At 41.1% G+C, this 19,699-nt stretch overlaps 1 protein-coding gene across 2 annotated transcripts; it reads right to left on the minus strand.

Annotated features, from left to right (window-relative positions):
- Positions 1-179: 179 nt before the first annotated feature.
- Positions 180-18,074, minus strand: LOC311267026 (homer protein homolog 3). 2 transcript variants are annotated; one of them, XM_084369815.1, is made up of 10 exons: positions 17,548-18,074; positions 17,364-17,412; positions 12,900-13,056; positions 10,980-11,111; positions 10,750-10,854; positions 8,697-8,809; positions 5,790-5,946; positions 2,485-2,592; positions 2,311-2,391; positions 180-1,720 (listed from the first exon to the last, which is right to left on the minus strand). In XM_084369815.1, the coding sequence occupies exons 2-10, from the start codon at positions 17,384-17,386 to the stop codon at positions 1,535-1,537; spliced, it is 1,062 nt and encodes a 353-aa protein (XP_084225941.1). In that variant the 5' UTR covers positions 17,387-17,412; positions 17,548-18,074; the 3' UTR covers positions 180-1,534. The 2 variants fall into 2 exon arrangements, with proteins under 2 accessions (XP_084225941.1, XP_084225940.1); XM_084369814.1 differs by having other exon boundaries at positions 8,697-8,830; positions 17,548-18,073.
- Between the last annotated feature and the right edge of the window lie 1,625 nt (positions 18,075-19,699).

Below are 19,699 nucleotides of genomic sequence, written 5' to 3' on the forward strand. Positions count from 1 at the left end.
TTTGGTTACAACCCAGTGTTGTATAATGACAAATAACTCACCTTGAACCTTGAATATGAATCAGTTTCATTCACTGGCTGAATCTTGAGGATTAATACTATGGTAGAAATAACGTTCTCAAACCAGAAGGCCCACAAAGGAGATAAAATAAACACAAGAAAGAAATCCATTACAATGACTGACTGTATTCTTTGCTTTTATTTCCAAACTGTCACGACAACAGCTCAAAGTTTTAGACGCAGAGCTGGCATGACTCTCGACGACCACCCTTACAACAGAGCAATAAGGCTTGAAAAAATAATACAAACATACCATTATATATTATGTGAAACAATCCAGTCTGTGATAAAAGACTCCATGAAGGCGTATGGCATATTGTCCACAGCTAAACCTAATGTGTTGAAAAATGACCGAAGGCAGAAACTGTCGCGTAGATTTCCTTGAATGCGTCTTAAATAAGTCTGTTAAGAGATGAAGCACAGGATGACTATTCAGACTGGGCCAGTTTAACTTATCTGTAACACTAAGTGATGACTTTTAGTCCTCCTGCTTACTTAATAACTGTAGCATTATTAACTTAAATCTTACTTATCCTAAATGTAGTTACTGCATGTATCTTATCTGCTAAAATGTACTTTTTATCTTAGATTTAAAGGTTCCTTACGCGCTTAAGTGAAGAAGTAATAACAGGTGAGCTGCTGCTTATCAATGACTCTGCTCTTAACATTTGATCTTTGGTGTCAATATTCAGATCTAATGTTGAAGGTTAAGTGTGTGTCCAAACCTTATCCAAACATAAAACACTATAAGCGCACTATTTCACAGACTTTGAGTACATGGCGTTGCTTATTCCTGTGGAAAAGCACCAACTAGAACCCCTCTCTCCTTCACTTCACACATTAAAGCTGCTGTATTAATATGCATGTGGAGCTACACAAGTTTATCGCTGCATAAATCAAACTGTGAATTCAGTAATAATGATGTTGTATGCAGGCAAATCTCTTAAAAGTTTGCTTTTTTTCTATCCACTGAATGTGCCGTCCCTTTCTCTGATTGCATGGACTCATTTTGTTCTAAAGATGATTTAAAATCACCCCTCAGTTGAAAAAAACAAACAAAAACAAGGCCTCTTATAATTCTTGACAATGCATCGCCATTTCATGTACAAAAGTCCTACTTATGAAAAACTACAAGCACCACTTATCAATATTAAATGTCTAGCACTGTGAAGCACTTACCTTAAAATTGGTTTATTGCATTGAATGATACCCTTGAAAGCATCGTGAAGCGTTACATTAGATTGGACGAGCGAGACCATGTAAATGCTGCTGCTGCTTAGGCCAACACCTACAGTATGTTGTTGAGGACAGCGCAGCCGCTGCTGCAACACAGACATGGAGAAACCTTCCTGCAGCCGAGGTGGTTCTTGTGCTTGACGAGGGACCAGCTCCATTTTTGTTTTGTTTCGACAAAATACAACCCTGTCATCTGTTCCGTCTCTCTCCGGTTGGACTTCCCCCCAGTTTCTTCCCTCTTATTTGTCGATGAGTTTGACCAGGCTCTGGCGGAGGTCATTAAGGTCAAAGATCTTGATGTCCAGAATTTCGATGGCCCTCTGGATCTCAGAGTCCATGCGGTCCCGATCCTCCAGAGTGTTATTCAGGTTCTGCTCTGAGTTCTGGATACGACGCTCCAACTCTGAATTGCGCATCTCCGTCTCCTGCAGAGAAGACGGGGGCAAAGGGAGACAACAAACGAGGGAAATAATATAATAAAAATAATAAATATAAATAAAAAGTCAACTAAGGCTCTGTTCTATCATTTTAAATATTACTGCTCGTAAAAAGCAGACCACGTCACCAGGGATGTTAATGATTTACCACTGATTGATTAATTGCTGTAAAGAATTTAACCCATTTCAAATGCATTAACGGACAATCAGAGACGAGCACAAATACATCAGAATGTATCTTGTTACAAATACTCGCTAATCAAATATATCAGAATAAAATACAAAATACTTTCTTAAGAGTGAGAAAATGTATTTCATTTAAATAACCAGTTATTTGAACCTATATTAGAACATTGTAGCCACTCAGTAGTCTGAGTATGGGTCGGATATCATTCAAGGAACTTTATCTGTTCTTTTAACTCAAACACAGATCGTGTCAGTGGTTAAGACAGTTTACACATACATTTCATATATTACTAATGAATAATTTATAATTGATTGTGAAGGCAGTCGGCTATCAATTAAAGAAATTGTTTTATTTGCGTCCCTACACGTTACAGTAATAATCTCACTCCTACCCGTAGTCTGTGGATGGCCTCGTTCTTCTCGTGTTCCATCTCGTGGTACTCTGATTTCTTGCTCTGCAAAATGTGGATTTCCTGGAAAAGAATAAAACCTGTGATTAGCATCACTGTGTTCCACCTTTGACTCCAGGTTCAATAATACAATAACAGTACAATGAAAGTACCAACCTCGTCTTTGGCCTTCAGCAGGGCCTCCAGCTCCTCCAGGGACTGGGTCAGCTCGTCCTTCAGCAGGTCACTGGGTCCGTGGCCTCCGTGGGCCTCTAGTTCAGCCACCTTACAACACACACACAGAATTAAATCACGTTCAGCATATGGGACATGGTCTCTCTCATATCCCCACAGCACTCAGTATTCTTATAAATTAAGACCTAATTGACAATTATATTAAATGTGTGCCCACATAGTAGCCAAAAGTCTCTCAGGTCATCTAACCACGTGTCTGCAGGATGTTTCCAGAGCTCCACTTTAAATGAGGGGCAACAGAGCATCTGCTCTCTTTGACTTTAAAGTTTGGAAAAGTTCACGTTGGTACAGAAAGATGTTACTGCCACGCCAGAAAAAGGAAGATTGGATCAGTTATGATGTAAAAGTTTATTGTCGTAATAACATGTCTTCCTGTTTTAAGAAGATATTTTCAGGTTATGTTTTCTGGTTATGACGCGAAACATTTCATTTTATAACAAGATAAATAGTAAATTCTTATATAAAGGGAAGATTCTTGTCATAATGTGATACGTTTGTATGATGTATTTTTTTACTTTTTTACTTTTTAATTAATAATATGTAATATATGTAACCTACAATGTGGAGATCAATGCTGAAGTTAAAAGTCATCGTCAACTACGTCTGATTTAAAGCATGTTTCAACAAAACATTCAAAATGTAAATGCTGTATTTCTGTAATTCATGAAAGCTTCTTTAGGACAACATCTGTGATGTAACACACTTAAAATGTGAAAAACATACTGATCTACAAAGACGACCACTCTAGAGGCTTCAGTTTCTTGGTTTTTTATAACTGAAACTACAACTTAAAACATGTTATAACTTCATCTACAACTAGGATTCATCAGGAGGCAGATGAATGACTTATGTCACCTTTATCAAGTAAACAGGAACGAAAACCATGCTGCACTGTCATTTGGGCCTCATGAATTGGGAAAAAAAACAAAAAAAAACAGAAGGACACCTCTAAAAATGCCCCCGTGTCTGACGGAGACAGGCTGGATTATTTTAAACCATGTATGGTTGAGACGAGGAGAAGTGTTAGAAAGAAGAAGAAAAAAAAGAAACGAGTGGATGCCAGCTCCCTCTGGTGATTTTTCATTTTTTCCTAACTGGGGCATTGAAAGTAGGATATTGCTGTCCTACAAACCCCTCTCCCTCTCACACCACCCCAGAGACGTGAACCATTTTCAGCCACCTGGTCCCCTTCTTCAGATAGAGGGAACGAGATCGGTCCAAAGGAGACAGAGACGGGGCTCTCACTTGTTTGAATCATTTGTTGGTGTGGATGTGAACTGTTTCTAAATACCAGACAAGTGGGGGAGAATTCAAAAGCAGTGATCGATACTGTAAAGCGGGACTATAATGGAAAGGGATCAAGGTATTAAAGCACTGAATCAGAGGTTTGTAATTGTGAGCCTGAGGCGAGGTCGTTCTCAGGGGGATCGGCCCCCAGCAAAAGTGAAAACACCTTTTATTGACGAGCGAGGAGATGGAGGGCATCTGCATCCACTGGAACCTGAGAGGTAATTTAAGTGTGAAACCCTCCTGAGGCTCGGCGTATTTAGACCAAACTCCCTTGTGGTGAAATGGGACATTCACCGTGGTGTGGTTGAACCAGTTCAACCTGCAAAGGACGCCTTGATTAAAGCCTCGGAGGGAAAGCGCCTGCAGCACAAATCACGTAAGGAGCTATGAAGGGTGTTACCAGCCTGACTAAAAGCTGTACCTGCAAAACCGAGGAAATGTGTAAGAAAACGACGAGCCAATCAGAAACAGCCTGGCCTCCCTCAGCAGAGAACCTCCCATCACCTCGCTCTTGTTTGAACAAGGCTTCACTTTAGCGACGACCTTAGTTCGCAACTCCAGCACTGATAATTAGGTGCGACCTCACCCATCAGCGTCTGCCCTGCAGGTTACTACACAGTGAACAAGGACTCGTCTGCACATGAAGGACTTCAGAAGCCACGAGAGAGAACAGCCACTTTTCTGAGGTTGACGTGATAACGCATGAAGGGTTTTTTGGGCCTGGTTTAACTTCTCATTAAAGGATGAGTTCACCAAAAGATGAAAATTCAGTTATAACCTACTCAGCCTCATGCCGACGGAAAGTCAAGTGAAGTTTGGTAGTTCACAAAACATTTCTGGAACTTCACAGCAAAACATTCTCCTGAACAACTGAAGGAGGAGTTGTTTTAAAACGTAAAAAAACAAAAACAAATGTCTCCATACGGCTCGTCCAGAAATCCAGGTCTCCGGAAGCCAGAATCCCAAACTGAATCGATAAGACGTAAATTAAACCCTTGACGAGCGGACAAGCTCACGCACCCACTTCACCAACTGACTATTAAATAACTAATAAAAATAAAAAGAGAGCGAAAAAGACTGATTTCTTTATTTTTGGGTGAAGCTTGAGGCAGTGATGTCTCATCTTTGAACACGTCCGATTCTACAGGAGGAGAACTGTAAAGATGTTACTGTGAAACATGAAATATGTAGCTTTGAGGTCAAATTTCCCACTAAGAGATTTATGTCACAGCTAATCCATCCATCAAACTAAGCCGCTCATCCTGGTCACTGAGTTAGAGGCAGGGTACTTCCTGGACAGGCTCGACACTATAACACGGCTAAAAATACTCTTAAGGGGGAGTTTTATTATATCTACAGGACAGGTTATGTAGGATAGCAACGTAAAAATGAACCACCTGAAGAAATAATAAAAAATCTTGTTGATGGAAATCCATCTCTTTCCACCCAAAAACATACAACGTTATCAAACACACACAAAAACCTTTAGATAACAATTAAATATATAATTTACATAACTGAGATTAAAGTAAGTCACCTTCTTTCTGCCGTTCTAACAAAAAGCAGCTCTAAACCATCTGGTTTCTAAAAATGACACTCTAGATTAAGCACCCATGTAGTTATTTCAAAGTAAAGCTAATTTAATATGTGACAAGACATATTTAATCACCTTTAAATTTAGAAGTAGGAGTGTATGAGGAGGATGTGAGAGCAGCAGCGCTCTCCTACATCCTCACACTGCTGGAGGACAGATATTCTGTAACCTACTAATGAAGGAGTTCAGCTTCATGTTGCTCTGAGTAACTCTACGGTTGTTGTTTTCTAGTTGTTTTGAAGATGGACATTTGAATTCATGCTTCTAAAAAGGCTCGATGTTCAGTGTTCAAGCTGAGCGCCCTCCGCACCTGAGAGTCACACTGAACACAGTCGAGGCTCACCTGGTCTCTCAGCCTCTCCGTCTCCTCCTGGTACGCTGCCAGCTGTTTCTTCCACTGCTCCACATTAGCATTGGCCTCATGCAAAGCTGCCACCAGTTTGGAGTTGCTGTCCTGCAGAGTGAAGAGCTCGGCTTCCAGGTTCATCTCACAAATAGACCTGAAAGACAGAAACGCAGTGACACAAATTAGATGTTAGAATACTGTACATACAAGCCCTGTGATAATATGCTTGGGATGCACTGATATATCGGTTGATATGTACTGACACGTTCCTGTGCCATCAGTTTATTAGATTATGTAAGTAAGTACTTAAAAATTCTTATCAATAAGTAGGTAGTTTTATAGCAGGATAAAAAGGCCTCTGAAGGAGTAAGTTTAAAAGAAATATTCTTTTTCATGTGGAAGAAGTTTATATTAAAAGTCGTTTCATGAATTTGAATGATTGTATTTGTGCTCTTTCAAACAAAAGTGTAATGAAGGGCTGAATGACTTTAAAACGGTCCAGTTATTTTTCAGAATGAAGATTTCTTTGTTTCCTTGGCACAAAAGATGCAATAAATAAAAACAAAAACGGGCGATTGGCCAAATTGTTATTCTAAACATCGTTATCGGCCCAGAATTTCACAACCGGTGCTTCACTATAATCCACTTTATGTGCTTATTCTACACATTTTGAGCTCAAGTGGATGAGAAGTATTTAAAGTGGGTCTGAAAAAAATTACAATTACAATTACAATTCAAACGATAACTGGACGAACTCCATCTGCTGATGAAGATGACACGATGGAAAGCTCCAGAACACAGACTTTTTTTTCAAAAGTCAAGAATGAACTGGGGCGGCTGTGGCTCAGGAGGTAAAGCAGGTCGTCTGTTACGCAGATGGTCGGTGGTTCGATCGTGGGTTTGATTCCCAGATGCCCCCAGCTACACGACGAAGTGTCTTTGTCTCTGTTTGTAGAACGTGACAAATGTTTTGAGTAGTTGGTAGACTAGAAAGCCCCTAACCCTAACTGCTTAACTGTTTTAATCAGAGTACAGTACTAAAACACTGCAATACGCAGCAGTGTTGGCCTGGTTAACACAGGCAGCGAGCCACTACTACAGTGTTAAAAAAAGCTACACAGAGGACTGCAGCCTGCAGCATCACTCCTACTGCCCAGACTGAAGGTCATTTCACAGGTCTTATAACAAAGCAAAGATACTCTCATTAAAATGCTCAGAGAGCAAACAACAGGATCAAACTGTTCCCACAGTAATCCTCTAATCCCGGAAGGGTTGTATTCAAGTCGTCTTCATCAAAAGACTGAATGTGACATTGAAAGACTACTTTTTTTTTAGGGGAATTAAAGTAGTGACATGTCTCTTACTGTGTGGATCATCAGATTTGTAATTTGTAAACATCGGGGAACAAATAAGTAGAAGACAATGGACGTGATCTTTTAACAAGTTGACTGGCAAGTGTATTTGGTATATAGAGTCTTCTTTCATGTACTTGAGACTGCATTTACAATATATATATTATATATAATCCCAAAATATTATACATTCATTTTAAGTAAAACAAGCCTCTACCCAGCTTATTATAGACATATTAATCATTAAATGGTTATTTCAATCAGTTTTGATGCAATCTTCAGAAAAGACCAGACTCTCTCTTCATCCCTGATGCTTCAGCTTTGCGCCGCCTCTCTACATCTAGAAATCTTGAGGCTGTTCCATGGCAACAGTTTACCATAGTAACCACTCAGGAGCAGCTTCCTGTCGTAATAACTGAACTGTACGATATAAAAGCACTGTGGGTGGCTCAAAGGACTGGATGAGGAGATGTGCACAAGCCAAGCCTTACTTGGTGTTATGCATTAGTCAACGGCTCAATAATGGACTCTTCAGTTCCTAGAAAGCCGAACAAATTGAATGACGTCAAACTGTAATTAACCCAAATAAATGAGAACCATGTTAATACTCGGTGAACACGGCTGGGAAGGTTGGAGTTGAAGGTAATGGATTACCTGCTCGAGTGACATTAACAGCAGTGATCAAACAAAATCTGTAGTAAATGTGTGAATTTAAGATGTGATGTTGGAATTACTGTCTCCAAAAGCATGTTTTATTTTCCAAACCAGCATCATCATCACAATGATGGGTGGCGCTAACTAACGATAGGGGAACTTGTTTTGCCCCTGTTGTAAAAGTGGGTAATTTTCTGCAAAAGAAAAGGCAACAGTTGTAGCTTGTTTAGGTTCATACCATTAGCATTAGCAGGCTAGGGCTAGGTTAACTCGCCACTGTTAGCGTGTTGGTTGCTAGCTCAGAGGTTGTTGTTTCAAGTAGAAACGGGGATTTTGACAAGGCTAATGCACAGATAGCAGAAATGTGAAGAATGGCACCTGAAACAGGCACTCACAGGCAGGCTTACACCCACAGTCTACATCTGGGGAGTCAGACTGTTATTATTCTGACTAACCTGACAAGAAATCACATAAAAGATAGAAAAGAAAAGATAGGACCCTGAGTACACGGGACCCTGGGAACATAGATACACTCCCTTTGTGAGCACTGGATAAAGTGAAGGGTTAACTTTGGTTTTTGATCTTGTTTCAGATCAGTCATCAAGTTTGAGCTTTGTGTGCAGGAGAGCAGAACAGAGAGGAAACTCTTGAGTCTACAGTGTAAGATTTTTACAGAACTAGTAAACTCACAGCCACCAAATTGAAACCAGATTCTTAACACCGACAGAAAACAAGCATTTCACAAAGGGATTCTTATCAACGCATTGAAGTGTTTGAACAGAAGCTGAGATTGGACTCAGAACAAGAAGAAGAAAGTTTTTCTGATATCTTTCACTCTGTCGATGTGTGTGTTTGTGTATTTTTTGTGTGTGTGTGTGTGTGTGCATATCTCAGTCACCCTTCAGAGAGCATCTTCTTAATGCGCTCCTTCTCAGAGGACAGGGTGATGTCGGCGCTCTGGCTGCGGAACAGCTTGTCCTCCGGCCCGTTCACACACATCACCGGTGGAGACTGGAGTTCATCCGAGAGGTCCTGAGAAACACATCAGTAAATGGACTCCACTAATAAACACACACAGACACACACACTGCATTACAACAACACACAGATTATTCAGAATTATTCAAGAAATGTAATTATTGACATTTATTCTTTATTAGTTTTGAGGTTTGGAGTTGTGAATGTGATGCTTTGGGCCCTGGACAGTATTTCTCAGTATATTCTGAAATTTATCAAATTAGATAATTAATCACTTATTGAAAATAATCAGCAGATTAATACTTAATGAAAATAATCCTAAATTGCCATCCCATACCAAAATAGTTCAACATGAGCTCCGCCTCAATCAGCTACAGCAGTAAAATCCTGCTTTTAAATTTATGCATGACTACCAATAATCTAATGATGTAATACATGATAGTGTAACAGTTGGTACATTTACACGTCGTACATTTTCTGAAGAAACATTTCATGCAGGACTTTTGATATTTACAGAGTCTGTGGTATAAGTAGTTTTACTGAAGGATCTGAGTACTTCCTGGTAAGCAGTTTTACTGAGATAGATAAAGTAAAGAGCTATAAGCCCATCACAGCAGGTATAAATGAATACAAAGTTCATGGACAGGCAGAAAGGAAAAGAAAGACTAGCCAACCCAGTCGCCAGAATAAATGTTGGCGATGTACATTTCTGCAAACCACGGGTATGTTGAAACTTTCTTTATGTTGTAACTTTACTTCTTTATGTTCAACTTTCAATGCTATCTTGTAACAATGCTGTCCTCACAGTCTGGTTAGGTTTAGGCACCCAAACCACTTGGTGAATGTTAGGAAAAGATCCTGTTTTTGCTTTAAGAACTTGCTTTAGTTGGCACAAACAGAGCTGAAAATGGTCCGAGTGACTCCTTAAAAAAAGCCAGCAGTGTCGCGCTTATGAATGTTGATATGACAGTCAGGTCTTGGACATGTAAGGTGAACATGATACAACACTTATTGTACAAATGTCAGTATAGTGCATAGCCTATGACACGTACAAATGTGAACATATCAGTGGTTTGCAGCAGCATTTTATCCTGGGGAGCGGGCTGGTATCAGCATTTCTTGTGCTTTAAATTACTTCCAGAGATTTTCTTTTTTGTGTCATGCCAAAAAACACAACAACGGCAGACTCACCTGGGAGAACTAGAGAGGAAATCCATCAGGTGGGTAAAACGGACAAAGAAACATGTCATCACAAAGCTCTACATACACAATGACCTTTTCAAACACATCACAACCACAAGCACACTTAGCTGTGTGATCGGTTATGCAGCGCAGCACTACTTAGCAAGGATTGACTACAATTAATTCACGCAGTTGGCAATTTTCTCGAGCTTTGGCTGCTCTGGTGTGTTCATTAAATCGATGAAGACGTGGAGTGAGCGACATCACTTGGAATCTGTTCAGCCGTAGAATTAAAAGGAAATGGGCATGTTCCTCATGACCAAGCAGATGTAACTGATGGGTAATTATACTCTATTGATCAGAAAAGGTCCTGAGCTGACTACATTTTCATCACTACCTTGTTGAGGCCTCTCTGTAGCAGTAGGTATAAAATGCGGATGCACTGCTGAGCGGCACGGGATAATTTTACCATCGTCCTAGTTTCCCTCTGTTTCTCTTCCCTCCGAGACAAGTGACCCAGCTCATCTTTCTCCTGCCTTTCTTTTCTCTCTCTCACTCTCCATCCTTCCTTTGATTTAATCACAGTGGTCCCGTCTAATAGCTGCAGAGGTGCATTCATCTAACCTTGGCCTCTGCTCGGAGTGTCTCCCCAAAAATGCCCAAAACTCATCACTGGATATTTCTGTAGATCATGACAAACTTTGCACATTTACTCATCCTGCCTGATACCTGCAGAGGTCTGCTCTACTTTCACGTTCACATTTTTTTTTCTCTGACAGAATAAAGCTCACCTGAGGGGCAGCGATGGTGAGCGCAGTGTTGGCCAGTTCTTTATCCTGCGACTTTTCTCGTGCCAGACGAGCTGCATCTTTCACCTCCCTAAACTTGTCTGAGAACTTTTCAAAAGAGGACAGGTGATGAACTGATTCAGGTAATGAAACATTAATAATGCAGCGCTGCTAAGCCTCTGGAAATACATTTCTTCAGAGCTTTAACCTCTGTTGACTTTGGGTTAGTTTACCTGATGCAGCTGTTGCTCTGTTGCAAAACCGAGACCATACACAGTGTTGGCCCTGCTGTCCGCCCACTGTCCAAACTTCTGGGACGTCTTGGTAAATGTCATGCTGGGTGTAACCGTGCAGTTGATGATTGCCTGCGCATGCAGAGATAACATGATTCAGGCGTAATGTGAACAAAGCAGAAAGTTCAGCTGAAGATCAAAGAAACAGGCAAAACTAATAACATGAAATGATTAAGCAGTGTTATTGATTACCTTCTTATTTTTGTGCAGGAAAACAATTAAGGTGCAAAAGATAATAAATAGATGAACTATGATGAGTAAAACCACTTAATAAATTGTACTTTAAAGAGTACTCCAGTGATTTAGTCATCTATTGCACTTTCACAAAGCTGGTGGAGTCACAAGAGAGACAGAAAGAAATAAATGTGTCAGATTGATATACACTATTTGAAGTCCTCATATTGGGTCAAGCTCCAAACACACTTCTCCCACAGAAAACACTGCTCCTGAAACGCCTCGTCAGTAGTCCCGCCTTTAATTCTGTGACTTCTTGACAGAACACTACGTCACCATGTCACACATTTGCATCATTTATGCCTAGTAGCTAGTTTGGCATGTAAGAATTTATTTGGCGAAGCTGCTCTGTTGTTGTTAGTGGAACTTGCTCAGGCGTGTGCAAGGCGACCAATCAGAGCAGACTGGGTTTTCAGGAGGAGGTATTAAAAAGACAGGAGCTACAACAGAGCGTTTCAGACAGAGGGGGAACACAGCCCTGCAGCACTGGACAGTATTATTAACCTGAAAATGAGCATAATATGTCTCATTTAAACTTATCATTGTATCATTATTTGAACACAGCACCAACATAAACCTTGTCAACACTGAGATACTTCATGCTTCACATGCTGGCTGGAAAACAGGAAATCATCTGTGACATTTGAGATGCATTAACTTTCCAGAGATTTTCAAGCACTTTATCCCTTGAGACATATTTGTTCTTTTGTCTGTGTTTTTTTTTTTTTGGGAAAATGAGGAAAAAAAAGAAAGCTCTGCCACATCTCAAGTGCTTATTGTTCAAAGCAGATTCAGAGCAGAGGCAGTAAAGATGCACAAACATAGCACATCCAGCAGGTTCATGACCTGACTCACAGGGGACTGGCCGAAGCCACCTCTCTCCCCCTGAGCGCACGAGAAAAAAACATATTAAAGCAGACCTATTTTTAAACCTTTTTACGTCATCTCCTGCCTTACAATAATGGAACTGATTTAAAATCCCAGAATTGCAGGGCAACGGCAGCTTAGGAGGAAGCTTTTTGGTCCTCTGCCTTCCAACAAACGATTACATGAATCCTACGCTCTGCATTTCTGCACTGCCGAACATGTTTGACATAACATGTTGGACATTAGCAGCAGTAGTAAAGATTATTCCAGAGCCACACACCAGTCCTGGCAGGATTGGGCTGCCGAGCGACCGACTGCCACCCCGCACAGCCTTATGGGAGGCAGAAATGTGGGTCAGAGCAGAGGTGCTAAGAAGAGATCAGATAGACCCCCCGCCCCTCCCCAGTGATGGATGTGGCCTCTTCGTCGTAATCTAAATCCACAAGCCTGCAAGACGGACACTCTGGCGGCTGGGTTGTTGACAGCCACTATGATTTGGTTCACTACATGTGTCTTAACCTTACAGATTTTCTGGTAGGAGGACGGTTATTGAAGAGGAAAATCAATGTGAAGCTGCTGTGGCTTTGTTAAGAATACTGAAAAACCTCTTTTGATGCCAAGGTCGACATCTTCACTGCAATCAAACCGAGCCTCCTTCAGAAACAGACAAGATTTTTTAAATTCTGGATATAAAATCTACTGAAACTGATTTTATACTGATAATATTATCGCCATTATTACCAGTTTCCTCCGCCTCACCTTGGTCCCGCCCACACTGATGATGCGGTAGACGTTGCGATTGGCATCATAGAAGAAGGACACGGTGACGGCATGTTTGCTGGCGGGTATCCAGTTCCTCTTGGTGTTTGGGTCGATCTGGAAAACATGGGCCCGGGCGCTGAAGATCGGCTGCTCCCTGAAAGAGAGGGTGACGATGGGATCTGGTCTGAATGCAAACTGTCCCACAGTCTATTAATAATGGTTTTAAAGTAACTGATTGTATTTAAACAAGACAAAAAGCTTCTTGCATGGAGTAAAATGTGTTTTTAAAAAAGACTTCCATTAAAATCCAATTGTCATGCAACTTCCCCCGTGTGTAAAAAGAAAATCCTTCATTGTTTTCATAATGGTACATCTCCATCTGTCTCTCTGCCATCTAGGGACAGATGTTGGAATCATCCTTTGGCTTTCTCCCACACTTTTCCTGCGTCATTCACCAGCCATACAGGGCTGTGAGTTAGCTGGCAAATGATGCTGACTGAAAACCCTCTGAACCCTCTCCCGAGTCGCTCACCCTCCACCCTCCGCTCTGCTCTGCTCCTGCCAGTATTTGCAGAGATGTATCCTGGATACGAGGTAAATATATCAAAGCAACAAAGTCCGTAGTGTTGGGAGGTGGTTCAGCCACTGTCATGCGGTATGAATACTAAGACTGTCTTTCTCACTGTTTAACTCCCAAGTCCAGTCAGTACATTTACAGCATGGTGTATTATTGACAGAGAATAAAGTATGAAATCTGAAACTAAAAGTTATGTGTCAAACTAAATATAAAAGTCACTAAAGTTGATGCTGACTGTTGGTGTAAAGGTCCAGTGTGTAGGATCTAACAGTGAGGTTGAAGACTGCAACCAACTGACCACCCCTCGTCTCACCCTTCCCTACAGTTGTTGCTAATAACAAAAAAAGCATGAAAGGCCCTCCCTAGAATCAGTGTTTGGTTTGTCCATTCTGGGCTGCTGTAGAGACATGGTGGTGCAGCATGGCAGACTCTGCAACCCAAGGACGGTATATCAAACACGGACACAGCATTGGAGGCGGAGCCCCGTTTAGTTAGTTAGCCGATCATCCTGGTGGAAGTCTCTAGTGCGCACGCTAACGTAAAACCAAGCTAACCAAGATAAGAGTTTAAAGGCATGCTAGAGACCCTGGAAGGCTGTTCTTTGGTTGAGCTTTGTAGTAAATGCTAACATCAGCATGCTAACCTGCTCACAATGACAATGCTCACATGATAGTTGTCATGTTTATCACATTCACCATACTTACTTTGGCCTGTTAGCATGCTAACATTTGCTAACTAGCACTAAACTCAAAGTACAACTGAAGCAGATGGAACTATAGTTTTGCCCTGCAGCCACTCTGCTAACGCAACTAACAACACAAATAAACCTACAACAGAAGAAATCACTGACAGGGTCAGAGATCAATGCCAAACAACCTGATCTCACCGTCCATCCCATCATACAGTATATGGCACGCAGGGACTGAGGCGTTCACTGTGAACCCCTTTTCCTCTGAAATGTCTTTAAATCAAAGCAGACAGATTATAAACCAGATCCTGATGTTTTTCGGTGCAGACAATATTAACACTGTAGACCGTAATAAAAGACACAAAGAGATGCTGCTGTTCATCACTTTCTCCCTCTCATCAAAACTTTGCCTAAAAGAAACGTCAAAGTGGTAAAAACCAGGACACTTCTGTTTCTATGCAGCATTGTATGTTGCAGTGGCTGTTCCCAGTAGAAATGTAGTATTTTGGCCAGTCATCGCACATTTATATCTGACCCCATTAGTGACACACAAATCCAGTAATGGTCTCTCTGTGTGTTTCTCACCGTAAGAGACGATGATGAAAAAGAAACATAACATGGCTTCAAAAACTGACTGTAAAGATGTTATGAACGGTGGCATTTGGACGGCTGACCCACGCCAGTCTGATTATAACCAGCACTATAATTCTCCTTCTCATCACACACTAATCCTCCCTGTTGTCGGTGGATCCGCCGCTGCAAATACTGATACACTGATCTGAGGTCTGACTGGGACAAGACACCGGGATGAGAGCAGTCTGGGTGAGATTCATGCTCTAGTTTCAACTGTCATAGAAGAAGAATCGGATATAGAGCTTTGGTTAAGGAGCTGTTGCTCCCAGTAAAGCTCATTGTTTATGTAGACAGTGCTATCAACCATCTGGTACCAGTGAAGAAGAGGGCAAGCGGACAAACAATTAATTCTTTACGCCAAAACACTGAACTTAAAGCCACTCCTTCGCACTCACGTAAAGTTGCATTAAAACAAAAATGATCTTATCTGATGGAGCAAAAGTCAAGATATCCTGACTTTTACCTCCTAGTATGAGCCAAGCTTCAAATAAACAGAATCCTACAACTCCCATAATGCAGTTTAACAGCATCTTTTGTTGGACCTTCCCTGCCTTTTAATACTTCATGCCCCTCAAGTGGCTTATTTCTGGAATGTTATTGTCACAGAGTCATAGCCACGCAAAAATACAACAATTTACTACAGAGAACAGACCGTCACATGGTCGCCATTTTCCTCTGACAACACTTGCAGAGTGGGACGCCCAAACATTGTACAGCTGGGTAAACATGGGGAATCAAATTATTATAACTAGACAGCTTCCTGATTGATCAACAACTGAAAAGATAATGGATAGTTAAAATCTGGAGGGACATTGAGCCATATTTCAAGATAAAACAACATATTTTATATCCTGTTAGCTACCTGTAGACAACAGCTAACATTAGCATTCAGCCACCGTCTAACTGACCGCAAAGCACCAGCTGTTTTGGTTAAGGAGTTGTTGCTCCCAATAAAGCAACAACTACGATGGGAAAGGCGTAAATTATTCTTAAATTTCAACACATGTCTAGGACACATTAATCTCAGCCCGGGAGGGAAACACACTCGATGTAATCAAACAGTAATGTTAGCTAGAAAGCTAGCGTTAGCTAACAGGTTATAAAATATGTTATTTCACCTTAAAAAATGGCTCCAGATTTTCACTATCCACCATCTTTTCAACTGCTGATCAATAAGGTAGTGGTGAAATAACAACTTGTCAGATTTCCTACATTTTCATTTAGACATTTCGACTTGCATGTGACATTAGAGGAAAATGGCCGCCGTTTGACTGTGAGTATGATGTATGAGACTTTGTTTTTGACATTTTGACATTTTAAAAAATAAGTGTTAAAGAATAAGTGTTTATATTTTATTCCATTTCCATTGTTTAAGATCTCCTGGGACATTTAACTGTATGTTGGCCATTCAGATAATATGAATCAATTTGCTTCAGATGCTGGTGGGTTTACACGCCGCAATGTATGAATGACACAACTCACAACTATTTATTCACACAAATAGGGCTCTGACTTACAATTAATTACATCATCAATTATTCTGTTGATTACTGCCTTGATTAACTGTTTGGTGTTGGTGCTGAACAACATACAAGATGCACAATAAGGCGTCACTCACTTCACTGATCACCTACAACCATCTTATTGACGTCACAGAATCAAGGCCACATGATTTGAGGACTGTTGGCGGCATGCGTGTGTGTGTATCAACACTTTTCTGTGTGTGAAAATTGTTGTTGAGACACGCTCTGGTAGTGTAAAACTGTGTGTGTGTGTGTGTGTGTGTGTGTGTGTGTGTGTGTGCTCAAGTTTCTCTGTGTATGCTTGTTAGCTGGTCAACACTCTCACTTCTCAAGGATGTTCAGCTGCTCGACCTTCATCCTCAGCAGATGGATGTGGCCTGCAGGGCTTAATGGGGGTGTCTGAGCATAACAAAGCCTGGATGGAGGTCAGAGGCTGCACCTCAGGATGAATAACCCCACTAATTCCTCCCACAATCTAACAGCATCCACAAGCTGCTTTGCTGTCTCCCTTTGGGAGCATTGGAAAAGACTGATTTCTGAATCGATGATATAAATAATCAATCTAGAAGACAGCAGTTTCAACAATATGTGATTTCCTGTCGCTATTACGCACACATTTTACAAATCCGACCAAAGAGTGTTGCCTTAATTGTGAAGAAATGAGCACTTTCATACACGAATGGCTCCTATGATCCTCCTGGGTCCTTTCTTTGCCACAACCACAATAAAAGCAGCCAAAGCAGAGTCACTGCTGAGAATTATGGATCAAATAATCTGAAGACTCTGAGGGGAAAACATTACAGAAGACGATCGCCTTAATTTAACAGATTCATCATATCTTACAATGACCCTTCTAGCTCCAGATGTGCCAGCATCACAGCTGTTTTAAACGATGGGTTGACTTTCATCAAGTTAAGGCTGACTTTACCTTGTTCCTGCATTAAAACTGAATTGATTGAATGTCTTAGTTTGTGTGTAGTGGCTGTCATGTAGGGACAACAGCCAGTAAATGTCCACACTGAGGGTGAAAAGGATCTTACCTTTCTCTGTGGTGAGGATACATCTTACAAGGTGACTGAGGCTTCTTTTCTACAGACAAAGAGAGTTGAAGCAGTGCGTCCATTAACCTCACAAGTGTTTGGTCCATCAAAAAACAAACTCTGTGCTCTCAATTCTCACTTTGAGCCTAATTAAGTCAATGCAACACAACCCAGCCACACTTACCCCATGTCGGTGTAAAACCCTCGGTGAGTCAGACGGTAATTCCTCGCTGGAGCTGCTGTTGCTGTCCTGCTCTCCTCTTTCTTTCAGTCTCAGCTACCAGATGCTTTATTCTCCAGGGGGGGAGCTTTTTCACTGCAAGGCACCGCACACAGCCCTGCTGCAGCCTGCACACTGTCCGTCCCGTCCCGTCCTGCCCCGGCTCGGCCACCGGAGTTTACCGATCACCTCTGCGGACCCCGGAGAGTCACAACCCGCAGGAGGCAGAGCTGCTGACCTCGGTGACAGATGTGACCGCGGTCCCGTGTGTGTCCATCTCCGACCAGAGAAGCAGCAAGCCTGCACGTCCTGCTGCTGGTGGTGCTGGTTCTGGTTCTGGTGGTGGTGGTGGTGGTGGTGTCAGGGCTCTCTGCTCCTCATCCAGCCGGCGGCTCGCGTTCAACAGCCGGACAGTAGAGTACCACCTGCTGGCTCTACAGGCTCCGAGCAACACCCGCTACAGCTGCATGGGGAGGCGGTGAGGCGGGGAAACTGTGTCAACCTGCCTGCAGCCAATCAGGCTGCATGTGTGCATCACCGCAAACTGGATCTCACAGGTCTGCCAGTTTTCAGGATTAATGAAATATTGTCCCGGAGGAGAAGTCATGGCCTAAAAACACTTCTTCACAGTCATACTACAGCCCATTTAGGACTGCAGCTCCTGTGCACCTTTATCAGACTCTGTTAATGGTGCTGTAAAGTACTCACAAGTCTGAGTCAAAGTAAAGATACAAAATGTTGAAATATTACTTTGGTAAAAGTTAGAGTCATTCAAATGCAGAAGGCAGCTGTCATCCCCTTGTTAGCAAAATTACCAAAACATATCCCCCTTTTTGGTGAAATTACTAAAATGCATCCCCCTCCTTCATAAAATAACCAAAATGCATCCCCCTTCTTAGCAAAATAAACAAAATGCATCCTCCTCCCAATGCATCCCCTTCCTTCATAAATTAACCAAAATGCATCCCCCTTCTTAGCAAAATAAACAAAATGCATCCTCCTCCCAATGCATCCCCTTCATAAAATAACCAAAATGCATCCCCCTTCTTAGCAAAATAAACAAAATGCATCCTCCTCCTTTGTAAAATAACCAAAATGCATCCCCTCCTTCATAAAATAAACAAAATGCATCCTCCTCCCAATGCATCCCCTTCCTTCATAAATTAACCAAAATGCATCCCCCTTCTTAGCAAAATAAACAAAATGCATCCTCCTCCTTTGTAAAATAACCAAAATGCATCCCCCTTGTAAGCAAAATTATCTAAACATATCTCCCGTGTTGGTGAAATTACGAAAATGCATCCCCCTCCTTAGCAAAATAAACTGCAGTATCTGGTCTTTATGAAGAGAAAATTAATAATTATATTTTTGGCCAATTTATCTAATCTGTTCAAAAACAAGTATGACGGTGAATTGAATTTGTATTACAATTACTGATTTTCAGTCAAATAAATGTAATTTTTAAGAACACTTTATAAAAGCTTATTCACTTCTTTGTAATCCAAAAATGTTCCCTCCCCGTCACTTTTAAACAGTGAAATACCAGCAGACTAAAAAAAGACTAAAAGGTTAACTGAACACAGACAAGTCATTTGAGTCATCAGGACAAGTCAAGTCTCAAGTCTGAATCAGTCACGAGTTATGGACAAACAAAAGAGGTGCAAAATGAACAAATCGCCAGCTGCCCATTCAATAATACACGACTTTAACTGTATGTATCTGATAGTAAACGTATTTCTGTATCAAAGGACATTTTTTGGTAATAAATTTATGGCTACATTTTTCATATATTGACATGTAAACATATATACACTGTATACTATATACTACATTTATCAGCCTGGTCGATTGTCAGATGATCTGATATTCAGCTTTTTTCTGATTTTCAGAATTACCATATAAAATAAATTAATTTGAAAATGCAATGCTTTGGAGCTGCTGAAGCATCCAGTCTGTAAAGTGTACCAGATACTAAAGTTATCAAATAAATGTGTTTATTTATTACATTTGTATAGCATAGGTTAAATGAGTAGTCCAAGTTGAAATAATTATCAAGAATATGTAGGTATGTTTATGAAAGGTCACACATACTCTATCCAAATAAAGTGTTACCAAT

The sequence above is a fragment of the Pagrus pagrus genome (genome assembly GCF_965226575.1).
Source record: "Pagrus pagrus genome assembly, chromosome: 12".
In the NCBI taxonomy this organism is placed as follows: Eukaryota; Metazoa; Chordata; class Actinopteri; order Spariformes; family Sparidae; genus Pagrus; species Pagrus pagrus.

Excerpts from the sequence above, each read along its gene's own strand:
- LOC311267026 (XM_084369814.1), bottom strand. The coding sequence starts at position 17,386 with ATGTATCCTCACCACAGAGAAAG. Across the intron at positions 11,112-12,899 it reads TCAGTGTGGGCGGGACCAAG|GCAATCATCAACTGCACGGT; the intron begins GTGAGGCGGAGG and ends CTGCATGCGCAG. Across the intron at positions 10,855-10,979 it reads CAGAGCAACAGCTGCATCAG|TTCTCAGACAAGTTTAGGGA; the intron begins GTAAACTAACCC and ends TCTTTTGAAAAG.